The 25,568-nt window shown below is 36.5% G+C and overlaps 1 protein-coding gene across 4 annotated transcripts in view; it reads right to left on the minus strand.

The window, feature by feature from the left end:
• Positions 1 to 25,568, minus strand: part of CNTN6 (contactin 6) — a 177,277-nt gene that overhangs the window by 58,665 nt on the left and 93,044 nt on the right. For 2 of the 4 annotated variants that reach the window (XM_077772914.1, XM_077772913.1), the window contains 4 exons: positions 23,363 to 23,542; positions 19,513 to 19,649; positions 17,892 to 18,021; positions 15,749 to 15,899 (listed from right to left, as the gene is read on the minus strand). In XM_077772914.1, the coding sequence (XP_077629040.1) occupies positions 15,749 to 15,899; positions 17,892 to 18,021; positions 19,513 to 19,649; positions 23,363 to 23,542 (598 nt within the window). Of the gene's footprint in view, positions 1 to 15,748; positions 15,900 to 17,891; positions 18,022 to 19,512; positions 19,650 to 23,362; positions 23,548 to 25,568 lie in introns of all 4 variants that reach the window. The other 2 variants (XM_077772912.1, XM_077772915.1) reach the window with 2 other exon arrangements.

Consider the following 25,568-nt stretch of genomic DNA (forward strand, 5'->3'; position numbering starts at 1 on the left):
AGAACTTGCACTCCAATTTGCTTAGCTGAATCTGATCTGACTTCTCAAATCTACTCTTGATTCCCACTGTTTCAGACATTCTCTCAGGTTCTCTTAGTGCCATTGGTTGTCAAAGGTCCAGATAATCCAACCCCACCAGCAAAATGGCAGCCAGCAGATAACCCTTGTTCTTTCCTTCCAAAGACCATTCCCATGTAGTTTCTGCCTGGAGACAGTCTATGTGGCTGACTGATGCCAAACTAGCAGTTGTGTGTTGTGTTCTTAAAATGATTCAGTGACCAGTGCAATAAAATATCCTGCATTGCTGCCTGTATTTAACTGCCTCACTCTTAGCTCGGTTCCCAGGGAACATATGCAGCTTTCTCTACCAATCCGCAGCACTTTCTCTTCCTCTTTCTCCAAATATTAAAGATTAGTAATTTTAAGTAATTTTCTTAAGCATAGCCAGAATGTAAGTCTTCTGATCCTGAGTCAGTACTTTTTCTATTGAATCATTATCTGAATCATTATGCTGCCTTGTATTTTGAATTTTCTCTTTTAAAAAAAAATTAATACGTTTTTTTTTTTTTACTTTTGAGAGACACAGACAGACAGAGAGACAGACAGATAGAGACAGAGCATGGGGGGGAGGGGAAGAGAAAGAAGGAGACAAGGAATTCGAAGCTGTCAGCACAGAGCCTGATGTGGGGCTCGAACCCATGAACCATGAGATCATGACCTGAGCTGAAGTCAGATGCCCAACTGATTGAGCCACCCAGGCACTTCTTCCTTCCTTCCTTCTTTCTTTCCTTCCTTCCTTCCTTCCTTCTTTTTTTTTTTAAAGAGGAGTTTTAGGTTTACAGTAAAATTGAGAGAAAGGTACCAATATCCCATATACCCCCACACATGCATAGCTTCTCCCATTATCAGCATTCCCACAGGTGGTACATCTGTTACAGGTGAGGAATCTACACTGACGCATCAGATCATGCAGGGCCCAGAGTCTACCCTAGGAAACACACTTGGTGTTGTACACGCTCGGAGTTTGGAAAATGTATAATGACATGTATCCATCATTATACCATCACACCAAGAATGTCCTAAAAATCCTCTGTGCTCCACCAATTTATTCTTCTCTCCTCTACCCCCCGGCAATCTGATCTTTTTACTGTCTCCATAGTTCTGCCTTTTCCAGAATATCATAAAATTGCAATCAAACAGTATGTAACCCTTTCAGATTGGTTTCTTTCACTTAGAAATATGCATTTAAAATTCCTCCATATCTTTTCATAGCTTGATAGCTCATTTGTTTTTAGCACTAATATTCCACTGCCTGGATGTGGCAGTTTACATATTCATTTACTTACTCAAGAATATCTTGTTTGCTTCCAAGTTTTGGCAACAATCAATAAAGATACTATAAATTATAGTGTGCAGAGTTTTGTATAGAGAAAAGTTTCAAGTCCTTTGGGTAAATATTAAGAAGTGTGATATATGGATTGTATGGAAAGACCATGTTCAGTTTTGTAAGAAACCTCCACACTGTTTCCTAAAGTGGCTGTACCATTTTGCATTCCCATTAGCAATGAAAGAGGTCCCATTGCTCTACACCCTCACCAGCATTTGGTGTTTGTATTCCAGATTTCACCGTTCTAATGGCCTTGCAGCAATATTTCATTTTAATATGCATTTTCCTGATGAAATATGATGTGAAAACTCTTCATACATGTGTTTGCCATCTGTATATCTTTTTGGTGAGGTGTCAAAGACCTCCTAAAGTCTTTGACTCATTTTTTATGGTAATTGTTTTCTTATCCCTGAGTTTTAATCACTGTTTGCATATTTTAGATAACAGTTCTTTATCAGATGCGTCTTTTGCAGATATTTTTTCCTAATCTGTGGATTGACTTCTCAATCTGTTGACATTGTCTTTCACAGTGCGATTTTTAAAAAATTATTTTAATTAAGTCCAGCCTCTTATGTGTTTCTTTCATGAGTCTGCCTTTGCTGTTTTATCTAAAAAGTCATGGTCGGGGCACCTGGGTTGGCTTCGTCTACGAAGTGTCAGGTCATCATCTCACAGTCCATGAATTCAAGCCCCACGTTGGGCTCTGTGCTGAGAGCTCAGAGCCTGGAGCCTGCTTCAGATTCTGTGTGTGTGTCTCTCTCTCTGAACCTCCCTACTTTCCCCACCCCTCTCTCTCTCTAAAAAATAAATAAAAATTAAAAAAAAAAATTAAGTCATGGCCATACCCAAGGTCATCTAGGTTTTCTCTCAGCTCCATATCTTCTGGGAGTTTTTATAGCTTTATTTCTATATTTAGGTCTATGATCTATTTTAAGTTCATTTTTGTGTAAGATGTAAGGTCTGTGTCTAGATTCATGAAAAAAATTTTTGTTTTGCATGTTGGTGTTCAATTGTTCCAGTAATATTTGTTGAAAAAACTATCTTTGCTTCACTGTATTGCATTAGCTCCTTTGTCATAATTTTCTTTTTAGACAAGTTTTTGCTCTTTAAATAGACTGTGAGTCTGAATTTTTTGAGGCAACTGATATAGGGGTTTTATGACAATGAACTCCAAAGTCAGTTTGCTTTTTCTGTGTTCTGGTTCCCCCTTTTTGACTGTTGTACACTGGAAGTACTTGCTTGATTTCCTTGTAAAATTTACCTGTAAATGGGGATAATGGAAATAATAACAACATTGTTTTGAGAATTAAATTTAAAAACATATTTAAGATACTGAGCATTAGCCAGGAAGAGAATGAGAACCCCAGACTTGGTAAATGCTGTTCTTTATTTCTTTGTATTTTCTAAGAATACCTACAATTCATAAGTACTTAATAAATATGCTTTTTGACTGTATTTACTCTGATATCCTTAGACTCTTCTACATGTACATTTATTCACATTATCAGAAAATTCAGCAAACCAACAGAAAGCCACTTAGACAAATAACTTCTGCATAAAAATGAACGCTAGGTATAGGTATAAACAAAAGAGTTATTTGGCTAGTTGACTTTCTGTTAGTTTGCTGACATCCTATAAAGTAGCACAAGAACTAAAGAGATACATTCAAATCAGTCTAACCAAGGACAAGACTTGAGTATACAAAACAAGCCTTAATCTTTCTTTCATGCAATTCTGATCTTGAAACTAAAGTTTTAATCAAAGCCATGCTAAAATCTTTTAAAGTTATTGTGTTGACATGGACCCTGTTGGGGGGAGGTGGCCATTCCTAATTATTTAACCAATTCACAAAAATAGAGCAATTATATCTGTAGTATTTTCTTTGCCTCTCTCCTAGGTCCAGACAAATAATAGTGTTTCTTTGGTCTCTGGAACGGAGTTACATTAAGCACGGTGTGTTTAAATTTATATGTGCAATGGGAGGTGCGTAAGGCAAGAAAAGTAAAAAATGAAAACCTACATGAAGTGGCATCACTAATTGGCAGCACAAATAAATTCAATTTTGCTATATTTTGCCACAAGGCACATTTCTCTTGGTGCCTAGGGGAAAGCAGACATGCATGGGTGCTGGTATGTGGCCCTTTATCACCACTCCCAACAAACTAGAGGAACATACATTTTAAACACGTTAAATAACTAAAGATATGCTTCCCCAGAAGGGATTAATCAAACATGATTTGGGGGTCATTACACAGCAAACTGAAAGGGTTTAGCTCACAAAGAATTGTTGAAAAGCATTATGTGGAGATTAAAATGCACTCAAACACCTCTTCATTTACATGGAAGTCAAAACATCACTGCTACTGGTGTCTAATTTTTTTTTTAAATTCCTGGTTTCTGCAGTTGTATTTTATATCTAATGTGTAATTAATCGGTGCGAACGGCCAAATGTTTAAAAGTTAAGTCCCAGGTTCAAGTGTCCTAAACCAAGCATCAGATATTCAGAACTTAAAATTTATCAAAATGTGATTCCTTATTTAATATACGGAAATAATTTAAGCGCCAGCTTTGTAGTGGCTGACACACAACACAAACAGATTCTGGATGACTGAATGGTGACAGAAATTAGGAGGTGGCAGATAAGAGCAATTGCTAAATAACATAATTATTTGGTGTCATGATGTGTCTTTATTCCAATAGCAAGCCAGAGTGCAGTGCTGGGCTGATTCCCATGAAATGTGAAGGAATATGATTTAACATTAACAAAACAGCATCAGATGGAGAGCTTAGCTAAATTAATCCAGTGAAAGGGGCCTAAGAGGAATATTTCACTGTTCAGTAGAAGAAGAGAAGGAAAGATAAAGAAAAGTGTCTCCGTTTGCCACAGTACTTTGGGATGCTGGAGAAAACACAAAAGGGAATTAATACAGATTCATATGCTAACATATGCCTCACAACCCAAGCATAGCAAAAGAAGAGACAGGAGATTACATAGTTGACAAAAGACAAAAAAGTTTGTGAACACAAGACTTGACAGGCATTTTTTAAAAAAGTATGCTCCCAAAATAACTAGAGGAGAATAAATTGAAAACACAATGAGAGAGCCAGAGTGGAGCAGAATCAAAGTTCAAATGTTGCCAGGACATTTTGATTACACTTTCATTACGTATATGATGATGAGCCTATTGTGTGATCTCAAGATGTTGAAAGTTTGCAAATGTAAAGTTGGATGTGTGGCATACTTTGAGACAGACAGACAAGATAAAAGTACAGCCAGGTGACCTTTAGCCCATAGCTTTATCCCTGAGGTCATTGGTTTCCGTCAGGCATAACAAGTGAGGGATTTGGGCTGGAACATTTATTATTTACCTTTTTCACTCTACTTCTGGGGTCCCTAGGTGGCTCAGTCAGTTAAGTGTCCAACTTTGGCTCAGGTCATGATCTCACCGTTTGAGGATTCTAGCCCCACGTCAGGCTCTGTGCTGACAGCTCAGAGCCTGGAGCCTGCATTGGATTCTCTGTCTCCCTCTCTCTCTCCCCTCCCTGCTTGTGCTCTGTCTCTCTCCCTATCTCTCAACAATAAATACATGTTTAAAAAAATTCACCCTATCTCTGTCCTTCAGTGATTTTTTTTTTATTATTATCTCAGAGGACAAGTGCACATTTGCCAAATTCCTTTATTCCCTAGGCTTTAATACGTGTTGCTTTTTAAATCAATGACATTGTCGATAAAGGGGAGCCTACCACCCATGCATCCTATAGATGTAGAAAGTAAGGAACTGAAAAGTTCTGTGGTTTGTCCAGAGCTCATTAAGCGGCTTGTTACAGTCGACTCTAGAACCCAGGTTTATCTGTGAAATGATTTCCCCTCCTGTCCTGAAGGTGGTTTTGGTGGTGGATGTGAGTGGAATTTCCAATTCTGGTTCCCTTTTGGCTGCTAAACAATTGCATTCCTCAAAGTCTACAGAACTAAGCTTACAAACATGGCTGAGGATGGGTTACCAACTTAGACGTGATTTCTTGCCTGATAACTCTATTTCTTCTTCTTAATTATAATACATAATTTCATACCTACATCAAGTCCTTCAAGGACCTTGAGGAGTTTATCCTTAGGTACCAAATTTGCACATCTATGCCTATATGTCACCAAAAATTATGTTGTATGTTACACTAAAAATCCAATCAGTCATTTGAATCATTTGAATATTGTAGGTATAGGAGGCTAAGCCACTGAGAGGACTGATTTATTTTATTTTATTGGTGTGAATTAAACCTCCATCTATGCTATAATATATAAACTAATTCTTTACCTTTTATTGATAGAAAAATGGAATTTGACTGTAGATATCACTGTTTTTTGAAGAGTTTTAGTCTTAACTGAAAAAAAATAATGAAATGTGAATAGTATGATGGTCTGCTTTTAGCTCCACATATGGACACTGCACTACATCAGAAAACTAACTAAAGGCCTACATTGTGGTATTTAAGATTACACAGAAATTTCAAATCAGACCTTTTTGGATTTTAACACATTTCTATTACTCATAAACTGCGTGACTTTAGATGTGATGTTTAACTTCACTAAGCCTTAGTTTTAACCATCTGAAAAATATAAATAAATAATGTCCCCCTCATAGGTATCTTTTAAAAGTAAATGAAATGATGTCTTTAACATCTCAACATACTACCCACCCATAGGAGGTACTCTATAAGTTGATATTATTACTATCACTACTATTGTTATTATTTGAGGAGACTCCGGGTCAACAATGAGAAAGACGGATTTCTCTTTAATTCTAATTTAATCTTAGAATGAAAACAAAAATGTGTATACTTCAGTATATCTCAGCATCTGTAAGCAGTCAAAGAGTCAGCCATTGGATGGCTCCCAAAATGATTTGTGTTCTCTACTTGGAGGAATTCTATCCTGCAGTGAGGAAGGTAAGTGCATATCCAAGTCTTTCAACCGGCATCATGTATGACACTGACTATGCAGTAAGGCAGCCTCATAATAAACCTGTTCTCCCCACCTTTGTTTTCTAGGAAAAATTCCTCCATACACTTCAAGGGCCCGTTCCATTCCCTCCAACGTTCAGAGGACTTTCTGAACAGCTGTAAGCCGAGTCAGTTCTCACCATCTTCTGTCTGTGATGACACACGCCCCATTGCACTGGAGCTGTTGACCTGTCTGCTTCCCCCACGAGACTCGGAGCTCATTCAAATTTATAAACCCAGAATTTTTTCACAAGGCCTGTCAAATTGGTTTGCAACTGTGCTTATAAATAAATGAATAGTTTGACAAGTCACACTTGAGAATCAGATTTGTCACTCCAAATCTGCAATTCTCTAACTGTGCTCTCAGGAAATATGGGGGCTTCTTAGGGCACACCACGGGCTGCTAGAATGAAGGCAGCTGTGGCTGAGGGCAACTGGGTGGGGCATGGAGAGGGGCTCTGGATCCCCCTCCAGGACATTAGCCAGATTGGTTCTATATTAGCTGTCTTATGAAATGGGCTCTAGCATTAGTTTTCTTTGGAAACAAAACAAAAACACCACCCCCCTCAAAACAAAAACAAAAACAAATTCCCACTATTCTACTATGGGAAAAAAATTAAAAAGACAAAGGAAAATGGGAAATAATAGCCAGTGACTAAAAAAAAAATTGCTCTGACAAGCCTCACTCTTCATTGTGAAGATATTAACAAGACTGACTTTCACACAGTTGGTTGGGCTTTTATTTCTTCAACTGGATCATAATTTCTACAAGACAGCAATTGTATTCCTCCCATTTATTTCTACTGATTTATGTTCTACATGCCCACCAGCATGGATGAAAAGGTGTGGGTGTAACAAATACCTGCAGAGCAACCATTTCATTTCTAAGTAAAGAGCGTTGTATTTTAAGCAAATCAAATAATCACTTCTGTCCTCAAAAGTCAAACTAAGAACAAAAGGTCATTTGTGTAAATTGCATTAATAACTGACCTTTTCTTTTTATAAAATTACGGCTGCTGAATACTTATGTAAACTTTGGAGGATATAAATGTCACTCAAAATTAGAAGCAACCACTAAAGTAAGTGAATACCATTCCAAGGCCCATTGTATTCATGTTTTCAGAAAGTAACTGACCTAAGAACTTCTATCTCTGCAGCAGTGAGATAAGATGAACAATCAAGCATTTTAATATAGGAAGCAAAGTTCTGGGGGGAAAGGAGATAAAACGAAGTTTCTATTTTTCCAGTAATATGTTTGCATCAAACCAGTGTTTCTCTAGGGGTTGTTCAACAGTCTCAGCTTCTCCTCAGAGCAGAAGGCATGAACTTACAATAAAAATGCAGATGCCTCAGTCCCACTTCATACCCACTGACTGAACACAGTCTTGGACACAGTTCTGGGGTCTGCATTTTTTTCAAGGCTCTTATATATGATCAAATTTGAAGCCTACTGATACAGAACTACAAATTCAAACTCCACAATGAAGCTTATATATTTTTCATCATAAGGTACAGCGCGAGAATATAAGATGCTATTTAGTTGTGGCACTTCTTTTCTTTGTCATTTGTGTCCTTGGTTTAAGGCCACAGGATGGTGTTACCCATTGTTAAAACATTTTAAATAGGGAACTACAGCAATAATAGTCTAACCCAAGGCAGTGGTATAAAACAGCACACACCCAGCTGGGCAGGCTGAGTTTAAAGGTAGGCTTTACGTCTTTAATGAACCAGAGCGTTCTCTGACCATGGCAGGCAGGTGGTTTCACATGCATTGTGCTGAAGGGTCAGCGCTCCAGACCAATGGAGGCCAGTGAGGATAAAGAAAGAAGGACTGGATGGCAAGAGGGAAAAAATGAGGTCATGACTGACAGGGGCACATAGGATTTTAGCTTGTTAAATCTTTGCGTGACAGAGGCAAGGGTATCAGATGGCTCTTGACATCTTCAGCGTGTATTCCCTTGGAAAGGCTCTCCTTAACAAGGCTCTCAGGACTCGAGTATGAACAATTTAAAATTTTATTACCTAGAAGCAGCACAGAAGGGAGGTTGTAATAAGCCTGGCATTATGCAGACTGTCATTCTTCCTTAAACATGGGAACATATGGTTCATTTGCCTATTTGATACTCATGCTACCTGATGTACTAAGCACTATTACATTAAGTAGGTGGTGATACAAAATAAAATTAGGTTTATTTGCTTGTTCCATTAGGAAGCTTTGCAAGGAGGAGGAAGAGAGAGAAAAGCCTGCTTGCCGGGTGTGACATTCTGGTTAAAGTTGCACTGAATAGACGTGTGTGGAGGGGATATTTTATTAAGTGTGAGCACCTGGGGATATAGGTAAAGGAAAAAGGTGAAGTGGTGATATATACAGCAGATATTGAAAGATACATAGAGGAGGGTCAAACAGGAAGGGAGCAACATATAACTGGCTCCCTTGCATCCAGGCGGACAGACTCCCATTAGGTGATGCCCCACAATGTAAGATGGTTATAAAAAGGCTCAAAGGAAAAGCAGAATGGTGACAAAATGTTGAGTAATGGCCTATGTAACCAAAGGAACTACTGTGTCCAGCTAGTTCAGCAAAGAGTGGAATGAAGAAAAACTTTAATCCTTATTCTGTTCATCTTCTGTGTCAGTATGCTAAGCTTTCAAATAGGCCCTCCCAAGGGTACTTTTTTACTCATGAAGAGAAGAAAGATCAAATGACTTGCTCTTTAACCATCAATTCTCTCTTGGCACAGAGAATGCCCTGTTCCTATCTCTTATCATTCTTTCTCTTCATCTCCTTCTCACTCATCTCTACTTTCCCTTTCCTACTCATTCTCTACCATTTTCAACTACCCAAGCCCTCCCCCCAGCCCATCCTCACGAATGACTATTGTGTTTAGGAGGGAGGTCTCAGGATTTTGGAGCGCTGTGCAGGTGGAAGTGGGCCTGCCAGATTTGGGGCTCAAAGGCAAAAATATTGAATAAGACCCACCACTGGATTCCATGCTACCTAAGGGATTCATATGTTCCCAAAAGGTACATGCACTGTGCCAGGGACCAAGGGCCACACATGGTTTCATAGTGTCAGTATTACAGGATAACACACCCAAAATTCATGGATTTGAGGTCTGTTTGTAACTGCATCTCTCTCTCTCTCTCTCTCTCTCTCTCTCTGTCTCCCCAACCTTTTCCCTCTCTTTCCAACCTCAAGTGGATAGAGGGTAATAGAATTGGTCCTAGGAGTTCAGCAGTTCTCTTATATCAAGTCTTGGAAATATGATCACATTCTAAGACCAATTTCCAAGGGATAGAACCTCTACTTTTCAGTTTGATATGCAGTGAATCTCCAAGTATCTTTTTATTCAGCTCTTTGAGATTACCAGGGTAAAAGTGGTAGAAAAGTAACCATATGTAACTATGTGGCAACTTCATTCCTCAGGAAAGTATCTGCATATAAAAACTATACTTTAATATTAAGATATATAAAGTATCTGATATACTGCCTGACTTATAGAAGGTGTTTAAAATCTTTGTTTTCATTATTAATGACCATTTGCTCTATAACTGGATTTTGTTTTGTTTTGCTTTATTTTATTTTATCTTAGGAAATGAGAGAAATGTGGTGGATTTTCCTTTTCTTTCTTTCTTTTTTTAATCTATATTTTTAATGTTTTATTTGTTTCTGAGAGAGAGAGAGAGAGAGAGAGACAGCACGAGCAGGGGAGGGTCAGAGAGAGAGGGGGACACAGATTCCAAAACAGTCTCCAGGCTCTGAGCTAACTGGCAGCACAGAGCCTGATGCGGGGCTCGAACCCATGAACCGTGAGATTATGGCCTGAGCCAAAGTCGGACGCTTGACCAACTGAGCCACCCAGGCACCCCCCCTCTTTTTTTTTAGAAGAATGAGGAAGAAATGTATTGGATTATTTATTAATTCAATTATCTTTCAATAATGGGAAAAACATTCTATCTCTTTATTTTTATTGTTCCAAGATTGTATGTGCACTCTGACCAAATCTTAGGTGGTTTAGGCACTGTATTTAATGCTGCCTGTCAGAGGACAACTTGGAGCTGTCTGTCCAGCAGGTTAACATTTCCTAGTAAATTTATGAGGTGATCCCTGAGCAGGTAGGCAGCAGTCGCTGAGCACAAGGAGATAAATAAATCTAGGCCTTTGATTTCTGTCAGTTCAGTTGCTAAGTGGATCCATGAGGAAAAAAAGAAGCGATTAATCAAACTTAGCAGATGTGGAATTGATTCCCTCAGTTGCCTCAGAATGCCTTGCAGAGATCAGCTTAATCTGTATTCTTCTTGACTGACTGTGGTAACGTTTGTGGTTTTTACCCTGGCTGGCAAGGTAAGACTGTGTAGCTTGCATTTGCATAAAGATTAGGGTGATAGCAATAAATGCACCCAGCAGCAGTAGAGTATAGAGATCACCTAGCCTTTCCATACATACCATCATTTGAGTCTCGTCGAACCATATGGGAGAGACAAATATTATTTTCTTGAAGTGAGGACTATTGAAGTTAAAGGACTTGCTGCAAGTTGTCAATTACGTGAGGGGTAGGCGAGGGACTTGAACCCAGATCCTCTGACTCCCAATAACTTCAAAGAGAAATACTTTCTTATGAAAGGATATTATGTGTCACATATTTGGCTAGCTTAACGTTTTACCCACAACACCTAGGGTAGTGTTTGGAACATAATAGGTGCTCATTAAATATTTACAGATGGAATGAACACATCATGGGCCTATTAATTATTAAGTACATTTTTGGTTTAAATGCAAAATGTTTTAAGTCAGGCAGATAGAAAGAACACAAAGTAAATTTTACCTTTCATTGATTTAGCAATACAGAAAATATTTATTGAATGCCTGTTATGTCCTAGGTTTGAGCCAGGTGCTGGGCTCACAAGGGTGAAGGAAACAGTGGTGCTCACCACGCCGTGGTGCCACCATATGGCTTCCAGAACTCTCTAACCTCTGAATTCATCCAATCAGATCAATTTAGCTGTTTTGAACAATTTACAGCAATCACCATGTCTGGCTCAATCGCTTGGTCACCTGAGGAAACCAGCGAAAAATAAAGAAAATTATAACTATGATAGCAGCTGCAATTTTAACCTGGCACACTAATGTTTTGTATTGATTTCGATTTCTATTTCTAATATATAATCTCTATTCTGGCAGTCACTGCATGGGAATAGTGTTTAAGGTTTCTTAAAGTTTTTCCTTTTATTTCATCTTAAATAAATCCAGAAACGAGTAACCTCAAAGAAAAAGAGAGAGAGAGAGAATACTAGTGGTTTTATCCAAGGTCAGGCCACTCATCAGTGAGAGAACTAGGACCAAAATCCCTGTGTGTGTGTGTGTGTGTGTGTGTTTTTTAATGTTTTATTTATTTCTAGGAGAGAGAGAGAGAGACAGCGTGAGCAGGGGAGGGTCAGAGAGAGAGGGAGTCACAGACTCTGAAACAGGCTCCAGGCTCTGAGCTGGCAGTCAGCACAGAGCCTGACGCGAGGCTGGAACCCACGAACCGCGAGATCATGACCTAAGCGAAAGTTGGACGCTTATCCGACTAAGCCACCCAGGCGCCCCATAAAATCCCTGTTTTCTAATTCCCAATGCAGAGTTCTTTGCAACACACCCCCGTTTTCCCCACAAGAACATACTCTGCTTCTCTTCAGTTCAGGTGTTATTGCTAGATGACTTGTAGCTCCAAAAAGAATGAGGTACATGTCATAAGAGCAAACATTCCCAGCAGGAGGCCAGGCAGCCTTTGGATTCTAATGCTACCTACCTATTTTCAGTCGTAGGAAAACTTTTCTACTCAGACAGTCTGCCATGAATACAGGTACTTATAAAGGCAGAAAGTATGAAATAGTCAAGACTTCAATTGAGGCACACAGGCCAGGAAGAAACATGTTAATTTCATTTAGAATTCTTGCTTGATCTGAATTACCAACACGTGAAATTAGATTAAATCATGTAACAACAGCCCTTCAAAAAATGAAGAATCAAGTATGTTCTCTGTTACCTGTGGAGTGGAAAACCTGACGACAGAGATGGGCAACTTGGCATAGAGTCCAAGCTTTATCATTTACTAGCTAGGTGATGTATGCTGTCTCATTTCATGTAGAGTGGAAGAAATTGTCAAAACATATATATTGCCACCATTTTTCTTATAAGTAGGCAATACAGTAAGATTACTTTGAATAGGCTTCTTTAGAGTCCTTTCAACCATCTTTAGGTAGTTACACTTTATTGGAAGCAAGAGTTAGTGACAATGAAATTTCAAAGTAGACACGACCATATAGAAGTTTTATAACAGAAAGTAAAAATGTGCATTTTCCCTCATAGGTATTTCCAAGGTCAAGAACTAAAAACTATTCCTACTTGGAATCATTGTAAACATTTAAGTTGTTTTCCATATGTGACTTTTAAAACCTTTTTTAGGTTTTAAAGAGGGTAGAAATTATATTTATTTATGTTTCTATTGAAATAAAATAAGCAGTCAGGTGTGGCATTTAAAAATGTATACTGGGATTCAGTGTTCTGTCTTTGTGTTTAGGATCTGGCTCTGTAAAATTCCTTCCTTCTTTCCTTCTTTCCTTTGTTTGTTCCTTCCTTCTTTCTTTTCTTTCTATCACTACCCTAATTTTTGTCTTCAACCCCTTTCGTAATCCCCATGATGAGAGTACAAAAAAGCCACTAAGTCAACACCAATGGAAGCATAGATGTTGTATTTCCCAAAAAGCAGGATGATGGCATGCAGTTAATGAAACCAGTGAGGTCAGAAGGCAATAGAAGAGGGGACAGGACAGGGATCATGCAGAGACACAAAGTCTCGTGGATGGCTCTATGACCTTTGCAAATTACTGCTTAAGGTGATCTAGAACTGGCAGAGATACACCTCTGTAATTACTATCTACTTCTGGGGCTCAAATTTTTTTTTCAAATTTTTAAGACTCCTGCTCAGGAGATAATTTGTTTATTTTCTTTTATTGAAACCTGTAATGAGGTCCTATAGCAATGAGAGAATAGAATTAGAGAAGCAGCATCTGTGAATAGAAATCACACAGATCACTCCTTTAATTACAATGAGACAATGCTTAATCTGATACTCTATTAGTGATTATTCAAAAGATGAAAAGATCCCAAATTCATTAGATATAGGACAAAGCAAAATATAAACCTTAAAAGTTGTTGCAAAAGCAGTTTCCCTCAAAAAATTTTTTCCCTCTTGTTTTCTTACTTTATTTAAATTTTCTTCCTTCTCTTTCTTCTCCCCACATACATTGTATTTAAGTCTTTAAAGGTTATAGAAAGTAAACAGCCATCATTCCTGCTCGTTATGTGAAGACTTTGAGTCACTTTAGGAAGTGAACTAATCAGTGTGTCCCAACTCTCAGTACAGAGTTCTGTGTTTGATACTTTGGGATCTCTTGAGTTTTTGAATTCTACAGTAGTGTCTTCAAACCTCAATTAGGTTTTAGGAATCAAAGAGGAAACATTTAAAAGGAATCCACATCCAAAGCTGTTGAGAATACTGGCAGTGATCTCCTAGGCAGTTTACACAGAGGAAGAAGCCCAGTCAGAGCCAGGGCAACAGATTTCCCTTCATCCGTCTTTTCCCCCTTTGCTTTGAAGCCTCTGTTCTTATGTCTCAAGGCATGTCATCCAGAAGAGCTTCTCTCTAATGCTGGCGAAACCTTAGAGTCCTCTGTTTTGACACATTCATTCATCCCACAGATATTTATGGAGTTTAGGTTCTATTCCAGAGGCACATATCTATGCATAGATAGATCTGACAAAATCTCTGTCCGGGAAAAGCTACAGTGTAGGGCTATAGAGACCACCGGGAATATGGGACAGTAAGGAAGGAGAGTGCCCTAGAAAGGTCTTTATCTTATATATCTTGTCATGTCAGGAGAGGGTCTTCAAGGCTCCAGACATAACCCTGATAGACTCTGTACAATTTGCACCTCTTATTTGTTTTAACCCCCTTTTTTCTTTCCCTTGACCACAACAGCAGTCCTAGATCAGAAATAACAAAATGTCATCCCTATATCCAGCCTATGACATTTTTACCGGCGCAGAAGATTCCATTCCAAAACCCAGATTTCTAGTTTTTCTCCAAATATTTGAAAACCTACAACCATGTCTGAAGTTCTATGTTCCCACAAAACAATGTCTATCATAATTTGAAGTGACTATCTCGTTTTGGTGTATAATTCAGTCTCCAGACCATCACAGTCCTGTCTCATACCCTGACAGACCACCATTTCTCATCACACTTCAGCTGTTCCTTTTTTTTTTTAATATATAAACATGTTTTAATGTTTATTTATTTTTTGAGAGAGAGAGACAGAGTGCCAAAGGGGGAAGAGTAGAGAGAAAGGGAGATACAGAATCTGAAGCAGGCTCCAGGCTCTGAATTGTCAGCACAAAGCCTGACGCGGGGCTTGAACCCACAAACCTTGAGATCATGACCTGAGCCAAAGTCAGACACTTAACCAACTAAGCCATCTAGATGCCATCCAGATACCCCTGTCCTTTCTTTTACCTGGCCTGTCTTATTCATTTCTGTTACCAGACTGATAGGCTATATACAGGAGTTAATGACACATATGATGCTGACAAAGAGCTCACTGAAACATTTTCATATCTTCAGCACAGTGGCTCATTCACAGAAGTATTCCAGTGCACATCTGATCACATGCTAACATGCATGTGTCATTACAATAGAGCTGCAACTACTGCCTAGTTATCCCTAGGTATACAAGGTTTTATAGTATAATGCCATGCAATTTATTCCAAGTAGAGAAAAACACCTGTTTTGCTCTGTCTAAACTCTCATAGAAAACATGCCAGTGCTGATCCAGGATTTCTCAATCACATCCAGAACAGAAGGAAACCTCTCTTCTTTCTCTACAGGAACCTCTCTACATTTTTTTTTTCATGTGGAGAATTCATTTTGTCATGGGGTGAACACCTGTGTGACTATTTAAAAACCACAACACCAGGTGTGTGAGTATAAGTGTCTCTCTCTTTTATGTAATGTTCTTCTCACTGATTTCTCAGCAGGCTGGGTCAGGAATAATCTTCAAGCTGAATATAGAAAAAAGGTCTTAAAAGATTTTTAAAAATATATCTATTACAAGTGCATGCACTAAATATGTTGCAGCAAAATTATACAAATACGTCTTAAGTTTCTAAGATTCTTTCATTTTTGCTACCATGTGAAAATGTTTGGTATCTGTGGGTACCCAGTTGTAAGCTTACCCTAAGGGAAAGGATTTTAGAAGACTTAAATTTAGAAGACATTGTATGACAAACTTTCAAAATATAAAACAAAATAGAGGTTTATTTACCTTTTGCTCTGTCTCAGGCTCTCCATGCCTCTTTTCCAGGAGATGGCTGCCCTAGGAAAAGCATTTGGTTTGCATTCGATAGTAATATCCCCACCAACTTGCACAACAGAATTTTTTTTAAGGGGATTTTTAGAGAAATCAGGAGCTGAGGCTAAAAAAAATTAAAAACAAAATTGTTAAGTTACTCTCTTAATGAACATGTGGCAGCATGATGATGTAGGGTATGAGACAGAATTCAGTGTTGGTCCCCAGAGTTTTTTTCAAGCTATTTTGCTCAGGTTGTTTTGGGGCCAGTTACCAGTTTGACATTTTGAAGTTCTACCTTCATTTGAAAAATGAAGATGACAATAGATATGACTTCAGAAATTTACTGAAGAGTTTAAATGAGATAACATCTGTAAAGAACTCTAGCATAGTGCCTGGCACAAAGTATGTGTTCAATAAATGTAATTTATTTTTGTTTTGGTGCTAGTCATTGCAATGACAGAAGCAAATTGTAGCAGGGGAAGAACCAAGTTACAAAGAGTCATATTCTTAATAGTGTTTACAATGAAGAGGGTGAAGATGGTCCCATAAGAGAGAGAAGAAGAGATTTTTACCCTGATTAGGGAAAACATTAAATCTATTCCAGTCAAGGTAATGATCCTAAATGTGAAATATAAGATATCACTGAAATAAAGCAGAAATACTCTATCATTTTGTCAGATTTCTTCAGGCAAGCTTTAAACCAGCAAAATGGAAATATTCTGCCTTCTGTAGAAGCAGGTAAGCTGAGCAGATTTTTTAAAATGTCGGTTTCAGCTTTCTCCTCACTAAATAAATGTTGAACAAATACCAATTCATGAGAGTGAGAAATCATTAGACTGCCTGGATGCATGTGAGTCTTTCCAGCTTCATGAATGTGGGAACCTATGTGTTCAGTCCCCACTCCTGCCTGAAGTCTAGGTGGGCTGAAATTCCTTGAGATATGCCACATTCTCTTGTTTCTGGGAATTTCAAGTATTGCTTCTCTGCCCTTCCACTGACTTGGGCATGCTTTTCTGTGGGTTCTCAGCTTAAAGAGAATGTCCCCAACTTTGGTTATTTCCAGCTTGTCATGAAGTCTGATACCACCTTCTCGGTTATTGACCATAATAATCATATTTTAAAACTTAGCTTGTTTTCCCCCTCAGTGAAACTATAGGTTCTATGAGAGTAAAGATCGCTTAAGTATTGATAACTATATTTTTACATGATAAAAGTTCAATAAATAGGAGAGATTAAAAGAATAAACAGGCAAATCAATGGCCATTGTCCATAAACTTATGAAACCTTATCTCTTTGGTTGATCCTTCCTCTCTTTCATCCTGTTTCTTCCTACCACTAAGAAAACTTTGTGATAAAAGACACTAGTGGTTTACTTACTGCAACCACCACCACTCAGAATATCATTCTTGAACTACTTCTATCCCAAAATTTCCACTACAGGCACTTATCTACCCAGCTTTCTTTGAGGTCTGGGTGGTCTTGTGGGTTCTCGCCATTGGCATAAAATGATTTTACTGTAAGGATGCATGGAAAATTTTGCATTTTCTAAAGAGAGGGATAGATTTGGCCTCTTTTCTCTGTCTTCTCTCCTTCCCCCTTAAGTATGCACTTTACTTCTGTAGCTACAGCAGTTACTCCCTCAAGGCTACAAGCATGAGGGAACAGTTTTAAGAATAATATTATCCATCACAGTGCCATGGCTCAACTACCACTCTGGAACTTCTTGTTAAAAGATAAAATAAATACCTGTTTAAATCATTATAAATTGAGATTTTCTTTTCCTATTTTTTTGGTTGTTTGCAGGTGAAAACATTCCTAATGGGTAATTTTGAGTTGTACTCAAAACATCATGTGCTACTCAAAACATCATGAGCTTTGGAGGACCCTTCTTCTGGCTTGGATGTACTCAATAGCAGACTCCTTTGGAAGCACTAATGTATTGCTCAACCGAATGATAATTTTTACGCTGCATTTTATTTACAGTTAATTAAGACATTTCACATTATTTCAAGGGAAAGCAATCTCTAATTTACAGAAAAATTGTGTTCATATTATGTATAATCATAGCTCACTAAAATGTCATTTTGAATTTTTTGGTTATAAATGAATGACTTACCTAATACTCTCAATTCTGCATTTGCATAAATTATCTGATATTGGTTTTCTGCAGCACATTGGTAGACACCAGAATCTGACATATTCAGCATAGTTATGATAAGTGTCCCATTTTCTATTTGAATTCTTTCCTAATAAAAGAAAAGTCATGTAAAGATGCTAGTGTGCTAATGTAGGCATTGTCTTAACCAGAATACATCATTAAACATTTGTGCATCTACAATATATGACATTTTGGTGTATGATAACTGATGTTTATGAAGATGGAGCTTAGTAAACTGCAAGATTACGAGCCGCTTTTTGAAGTTAAAAAAAGAAATATACTTCCTATAATTTTAGTATAGTGTATTGTATGTGATCTCATTTCTTAGAAAATTGGCATTGTCTGCATAGAGTGTATGTTATGTTTCTGTTATATGGTATATAGAATAATTTGGATGATTCTACCCTTCCAATTATTCCAGAAAATACGGTTAATAATAATGTTAGAGATGAATATAATGATTAGAAATTTCCTTGGCTTTCCATCATAAGGTCTCCCAAAGACCTGAAATGTGATGACTTTATAATTTTCTAATTGAGTCATAAGTTGGGAGGAGCTAAATTCTCCTTTTCTGTAGCCTACCATAGTATGCTTAAACAGCCAAATCTGTTACAGAGTCCCATTTGGACTACAGAAATACAATTTTGAGTGCACCTAATGAAATAGTTTAATAGAGCAAATATAATTTTAAAAAATATTTCAGTATACCAATTACCAACCTTTAAAGATAATAAAAGTAGGTGGGAAGAAACAGAAAATGTTCTATGCAAAAGGCATTCAGGAAGAAAATTCCACTAAAACCAAAATAAAGAAGAACATTATTTTCAGCTTCTAAATACTAGATGTTCTTTGTGTCTCTAGCTATGCCTACAAGTGCAAAGTAAAAGGGAGAATTAACACAATTATTTAAATAATTTGATGGGGGAAAAAGCCAATTTTGTCTCATTTTCAGTATAGTGTACAATAAAGTATGCTCCAAATGGAAAAATGTGGATAACTGCCTCAGTTCTCCACTTGCTATCGGTTTAGAGTCGTTAGTTTTCATAAAAGCAAGATACTGGTTAATGTTTAAGATCTTGGATTCTGGAATCAGACTATGTTTGGAACAAACTGTAATATTTACTAGCTACTGTGTGACTTTGGACAAGTGATTTAACCTCCCTGAAACCAATTTTCTTTATCTATGGAAGAAATAATACTAGTGTCTCTCATAAAATTGTCGTGAGGATACAATAAGATAAGGCATGGAAAAATATTTACATAGGACCTGGCTCCTACAACAGTTTGGTGGATGTGAATTAAGATGGTGATGGTGATGATGATGATGGTGATGATGACATCTGAATGTGGATCTGTCATTGAGTAGTGTGTGACCTTATGCTAGTTGCCCTCTTTACCTTTAATTTTCTCATTTGAAAAATGGGGATAATATTAATAGCTACTTTGAGCTTATTTAAGTATTATATAAATTAGTGCATGTGAAGAGTATACTACATTTCCTAGCACCTACTAAGCATTCCATACACATTAGCTGTTACTGGTAGTTAGGTGAGATTTTAATATCAACATAGTTGCTTACCTCTGGAGTGAGGCGTTCACCATTCTTTAACCACGTGTACCAAGGATTTGGTTTTCCGCTAGCTTTGCATTCCCAAAACAAACTGCCATAGATAGACAGGTAAGTATTTTGGATTTTTTGTTCCCATTCTGGTGGGGCTGTTTCAAAAACAGACAAGAACAACTACTTGGCAAGTCAATTATCCAAAACATTGTGCAACATTCCAAGGACTATAGAAAACAGAAAGATAAAGCTAACTGGGTCCAATTGTACTGAAAACATATGATTTGAGGGAAGGAAAATGTAGAAGCCTCAATGTGGAGCAGCAGAAATCTTGTAAATATCAGTGGTCCTTTGGCATAAGATAAATGTTTGCCATTTGTCATTCTCGTGTACCTTTATAGTAACTTGGGAGTTGTAGGAAAAGGTCCAAATGAAAAACAAGGCCAGAGAATAATTTCATGTAAATATTAGTACATAGGTCAAGTTAGAAAATGTGTACCAAATCAGAACCCACTGTGAGCCTGTGATTATACCTGGTCTGAACTAACTAAAAGTAAGTTTATCTATATCAGACATAATTACAATTCAATAGCTTGAAGCATAATTCAAATATGAGCCTTATTGTATTTTAGTAGGATTACAGTCCAATTTTTTTCCAACATAAAACTCTTGATAGGAAATGAGAACTTTGGAGTTTTATATAAGTTCAGCACCTAAATTTAATCCTGGACATCCATTATTCAAAACCTTATTTTGTAATATGAGAAACTTCTACATTGTACTGAGGCAGAAAACAACTGGTTTAATTAATCTTAAAAAGTGCTACTTAGGTGTTAGGTAATATTATCCTTACTATCATTCATAGAAACAGGTTTGGTACAAGTTAAATGTTCTTTCATGAGATGGCAGGAAGCTGCCTGGCTGTGTCATTTATCCCTCTTTTATTTAGGTCCGTCCTCAGATATGTATGAGTGAATGAAATTTCCTTTGGAATTTCTGGCTCTTACAAGCTAGATATGTAATTGCAGTTAATTCTCTCTCTAATCATTTGTAGAGGATTTTTGCAGGCATGTTAGACCTGCTCAAGAAGACATAGTTAACAAATAGAGAAGCCAAACTTTGAATCCTGAAAGCAGAGTCTAAGTCAAGGGGTCATGGTAGTGTTCATGTTGTCTGTTGTGAATGCCAGTCAATAAGGTAAGATGTCAGGAAAAGGAATAGTCAACAGGGAAGGAAAGAGGCAATGCAAGGGGCAGTTATTAAGTCGGCCAACAAGATAGGCTACTGTTATTCAATCTTCTGTGAACTTCGAAGGAGTCTTTATAACAGCCTACTGAGGGAAAGGAAGAGGAAGCATTTGTTCATTGGCTCCTGTCTACCATCATCCAAGGTTAATATAGATGTTACATATTAGCATATCCGGGTTGTGTGTGTTTAAGTGCTGAGTAGGCTCTAAGAGAAGAAAGAAAACTGAAGGCGGGAACTAGTTGGATTTGGTGTGGTACCGAAGATCAGACTGTCAGGTTACACCTACAAAACCTAGAGCTGGTTACTGTCACAGTGGTTGCAGAAAGAAATGTGACTGAGAGTCTTTGAAAGTTGTACGAGCATGTCTGACTTGCAGTGTTTTCCCACTGCACCATCTGCATCCACTAAGATAAAAGGTCCTGCAGAGATCTGGTCACTGAGAAGGAATCATGATGTCTCAGTGTAGTAAAAACTAAGCCTGAGATTACCATCTATGGAAATCAGGCCAACTTCCACTTACAGAATATGCTTATCATAATTTTGAGGGACAAATCAAGGCAAGACTTAGATGAAGTAGATGTATGGATGAAATTGAATCATGTTTCTGAATTTTATTAGCAAAATTTTCTAATTTGTAGCTGACTGTTGAGAAATTTTCTTAACATATGTTTGACCTGGGAGAAGAAATACATACTCATATAGAATTCACATCGTTTGTAAAAGTTTGAAATACATATGGTTTGTGCTTTAATCCAATAATTGTAACTTTAAAACACATTTATTTTGTTAATATGTAAATTCTTTGGATGTTTCAGATTTTGAAGACCAAACTTTTAAATCTTCAACTACGTAGGAAATGCATGGAAGAAAGGACTTGAGATTTCAGGTCAACTATATGGGCTTGGATTTTAGATTTTATTTCTTTCCCTATTGAGTGAAATCAGGAAAGTCATGTAACTTCTCTGAATAGGTTTCATTTTTTATAATGATAATATTAGAATGATATCATTTTCTATAATGACAATATTCAAGATTTCTTTTGGAAGTAATAAAGATGCAGTACAGAGGAATAGGGTTTTGAATTATAATTTAAACACCACAATATAATAAAACCTACACTTTTCTTAAAATTTTCAGGTATTATGCAATTCTCAGGTACTTGAGTCAGTACTCTGCTTCTGTGGGAGCATGATAACAAGTAAATTAATAGGTTAATAAGAAGTATAATATTTGTCTTATTGACCAATTATCTGTTAGTACCCCACAAGGACCATGTGGACTCATTAAATGGCTAAGGACAAATATTTCTACCTCTTACCATCGTGAAGAATCACATGAATTAATATTTGTAAAATCTGTGTAAGCTAATAGTTTCTGTATGGATATGGGAGAAAGCACTCTCTTATTGATTTCTCGTTTATAGATAACTTCATTTTCTGGTTAATTACTTGGTTATATCTTTGTCTACTTATTAAAAAAATCAAATCTTTATTAAAAACTAGCCAAAGTCCTTAATATCTTGGTGCCAGTAAAAATCTCCCAGTCACATTCTTACTATTTTATTTACAATGGATGCTGTATTTGAAAGACTGTTTAAAAATACATGTATATATAGCTACAACTGTAGAGGAATAATCAGCAGGATATCATATTCTATATATAAAATAGTACTTTTCATTCAAGGTTAAAATAGGAAATTCTAAAGGAAATGGGAAATAGTATAATCAATGCACAATATGTTCTCCCCATAAGATACTCAATAGCCATTCCTATGAAGTAATTACAATACCTTAGAATTTTCCAGTTATGAAAAAATATATATTTTCTCCAATTACTTTATCATTGTTTGTAAACATGTCACACAGAAACTTGTCACATAAAAAAGTATTTTGGGTCATGTATAAATACAGTCTTAAAAAGTTCTCCAGTACTGATGTATTAAATTTAGCAAAGAAGTTAAGAATATCTTAAGAGCAGCAAGCATTTTGATAATTCTGGGGTATACATTATGGTTTATTTGCTGTAAAAAAAAAGGAAGCAAATTTTATGCAACTGTGTATTTTGGCCTGAATAAAAAAGACATGAAGACAATTTTTATATAATATATGCTTTCATCTGAGATTCTGGTAATTGAGACAAACATATATTTTTGTGTAGCTTTCTATTATCTACATATCAACAGACAAAATCTGGGAAACAGAAACAAATACTGAAAACTACCATTCAGCAGTATATTTCTCCTGTCAGTCTCTTCTTTTGTGAATTCTACTTAGAATTATAATTAAGATTGTCATGGGCTGTTGCTGAATGTTTTATGGGAAATATATTGAATTCTATGGTACTTTGTGTTATAAACTTTTATAGCTTTAATGTGACACTGCTGATACTTTCAAAGCAATTATAATAAACAATAGCATGCAAGGACCATGATGGAATTAAAAGCATATTTTAAAAACGGTCATTCCCACCTGCCCATCACTGTATTAAGTATGCTAACCTAGACATGTGTCTTCTTTATTTCTCCATGACACTTTTCCACACCATGCTAATGACTTTCATTATTTCCTATGAAAGATATTACCAAATATTTCATATGCTTTTTGAAATTCTATTAGCTTACCATAGAAAATGAGTTGACCCTTTGCAAGGTTTCTTCCTCGAAGGTTGCCTGCAATGCACTCATAGAAGCCTTCATCTTCCTGTTGAAAGTTCGGGATTTCAAGAATAGCCTGGGATTTGCTGTACTTGACTTTCCCTGGCAACGGGTTTCCATCCAACCTCCTCCAACTAATATCAGGGACTGGACTAAACAGTTATACCTCATTAGAATAGAAGACGATTTAGTCTTTATGACAGCAGGATAAAATAAGAGTGTTCTTAAGAATAATTCTCAAGGAAAAAATTTCAATCTATTATATTAGGACTACTTTTCAGGTCATGCAATCATTCACCATTCACTCATCCAGCAATTTATAATACTTCTTAAATGCCTGCTATGTGGAAATCACAGTACTATTATCAGGGAGTAAATCGATGAACATACAATAAATAAATAATAAAAAATAATACATTTGTAAATTGCAGGAAGTGAGAAAAGGAAACAGGGTGCAGAAATAGGCACAATATTTTATCAATGTAAATATGGTGGTCAGGAAATTCTTTGTGAGCATGTGACATTTAAGAGTAGGCAAGCTTCCTCTATATATTATAGGTTCTAAGGTGAAAATACAGATTCCTCTATACTGAAGACCTATGTGATGAATGAGCTAGATTATCAATTGGGACTAGTACCATATAAGAGATCTGTATAAATTGGGTTTTATCATTCTCCAAAGAATGTACTCATTTTTAACTTATTTAAAATAAAAACCAAAAATAAAAAATAAATAAGATAAAAGATAACTTTCCATTGTAACACTAGAATTTGTGGAGTTCCTTTATTTATAGGTTTAGCTAAATATCTTATATCTAATATCTTTAGTCTAATATGAATATCTTTTATTTTTTATTTTTTAAAGTTTTTTTCTTAGTTTATTATCAAGTTGGTTTCCATATAACACCCAGTGCTCATCCCATGCTCATCAACCCCTTCCCCTCTCACCCACCCCCATCAGCCCTCAGTTTGTTTTCAGCATTCAAGAGTCTCTCATGGTTTGCCTCCCTCTCCCCAACTATTTTTTCCCCTTCTCCTCCCCCATGGTCTTCGTTAAGTTCCTCCTAATCCACCTATATGTGCAAGCATATGGTATCTGTCCTTCTCTGCCTGACTTACTATGAATATCTTTTTAAAAAGCCAAATATATTTATAATGTCTGAATCTAAGTGCTAACAAAAAATGATGGATTTAGGAATTTGTGGTGAGAAAGAACTTACTTTTTAAAGATATTATATAAAGAAATACAGGCTCTTTGTAAAGTTACAGCAGGATTGTAATATCAATATCTAGTCTAATTACATTAACACCTTTCCTTTTCTACTGCCAAGTCATCCTTCTTTCCCTTATAGTTTTCCGGATGATTTAAATGTTTCTATTCTAAATATATTTTAAATTAATAATAATAATGAAAGTAAATCATTTTAAAAAGCCAAAAATAAACTTTTTCAGATACAGGATTTCTTCAAGTCAAAAAAAAAAAAAAAAAGTGGGAAACCATCCAATGAAATACAAACTGGTTGACTATGATTTGTGGCATTTAAGTAGTAAACAATTGAAGAAAATTGGTGATGGTGATGATGGTGACTCAGTAGAGGCTTCAAATAAACCAAATTGATGAAGTCCAAGGAAGTTTTGATTGGTAAAAAATGATGGCCCCTCTATGCAAATCAAAGACATAAATGATGTAGAAAGTCATACATGTTTTCATATATATTTGTCAGAAAACATATCCTCCAGTCAGTGTATGATTTGTCCCTTCTCAGAATTAGTATATAGTTAAAAATGTAATTTGAATTCTTTTAAACACAAAATAAAAATGATTGTTATGATGAACTTAGTTTTTGTCTTTTTAAAAAGCCTTGCTACTTACCGCAAATTTAGGTTGACATTTTAGTAGAATGGCATCTACCAACAATTAACCACAGATAACTGGCTTTCTTATGTATTCATTTTACGGAATACAAAACTACAAATAAAAATAAAGTACTAGAAGAAAATGTATTGACATAGGAAGACCTTCCCCAAGTCTGGTAATTTTTATATTATATGTCCTATCATCTAAATTTTTAAAATATATGTTGTACATGTTTGAAGACAGTAAAAGTTATCATCTGTAAGTAGTAAGAATATTAATGCCTTTAATTTTCTTCTTTCCCTTAATCTCTATTTT

This window comes from Crocuta crocuta, unplaced genomic scaffold (assembly GCF_008692635.1).
Source record: "Crocuta crocuta isolate KB4526 unplaced genomic scaffold, BGI_CrCroc_1.0 scaffold489, whole genome shotgun sequence".
Lineage (NCBI taxonomy): Eukaryota > Metazoa > Chordata > Mammalia > Carnivora > Hyaenidae > Crocuta > Crocuta crocuta.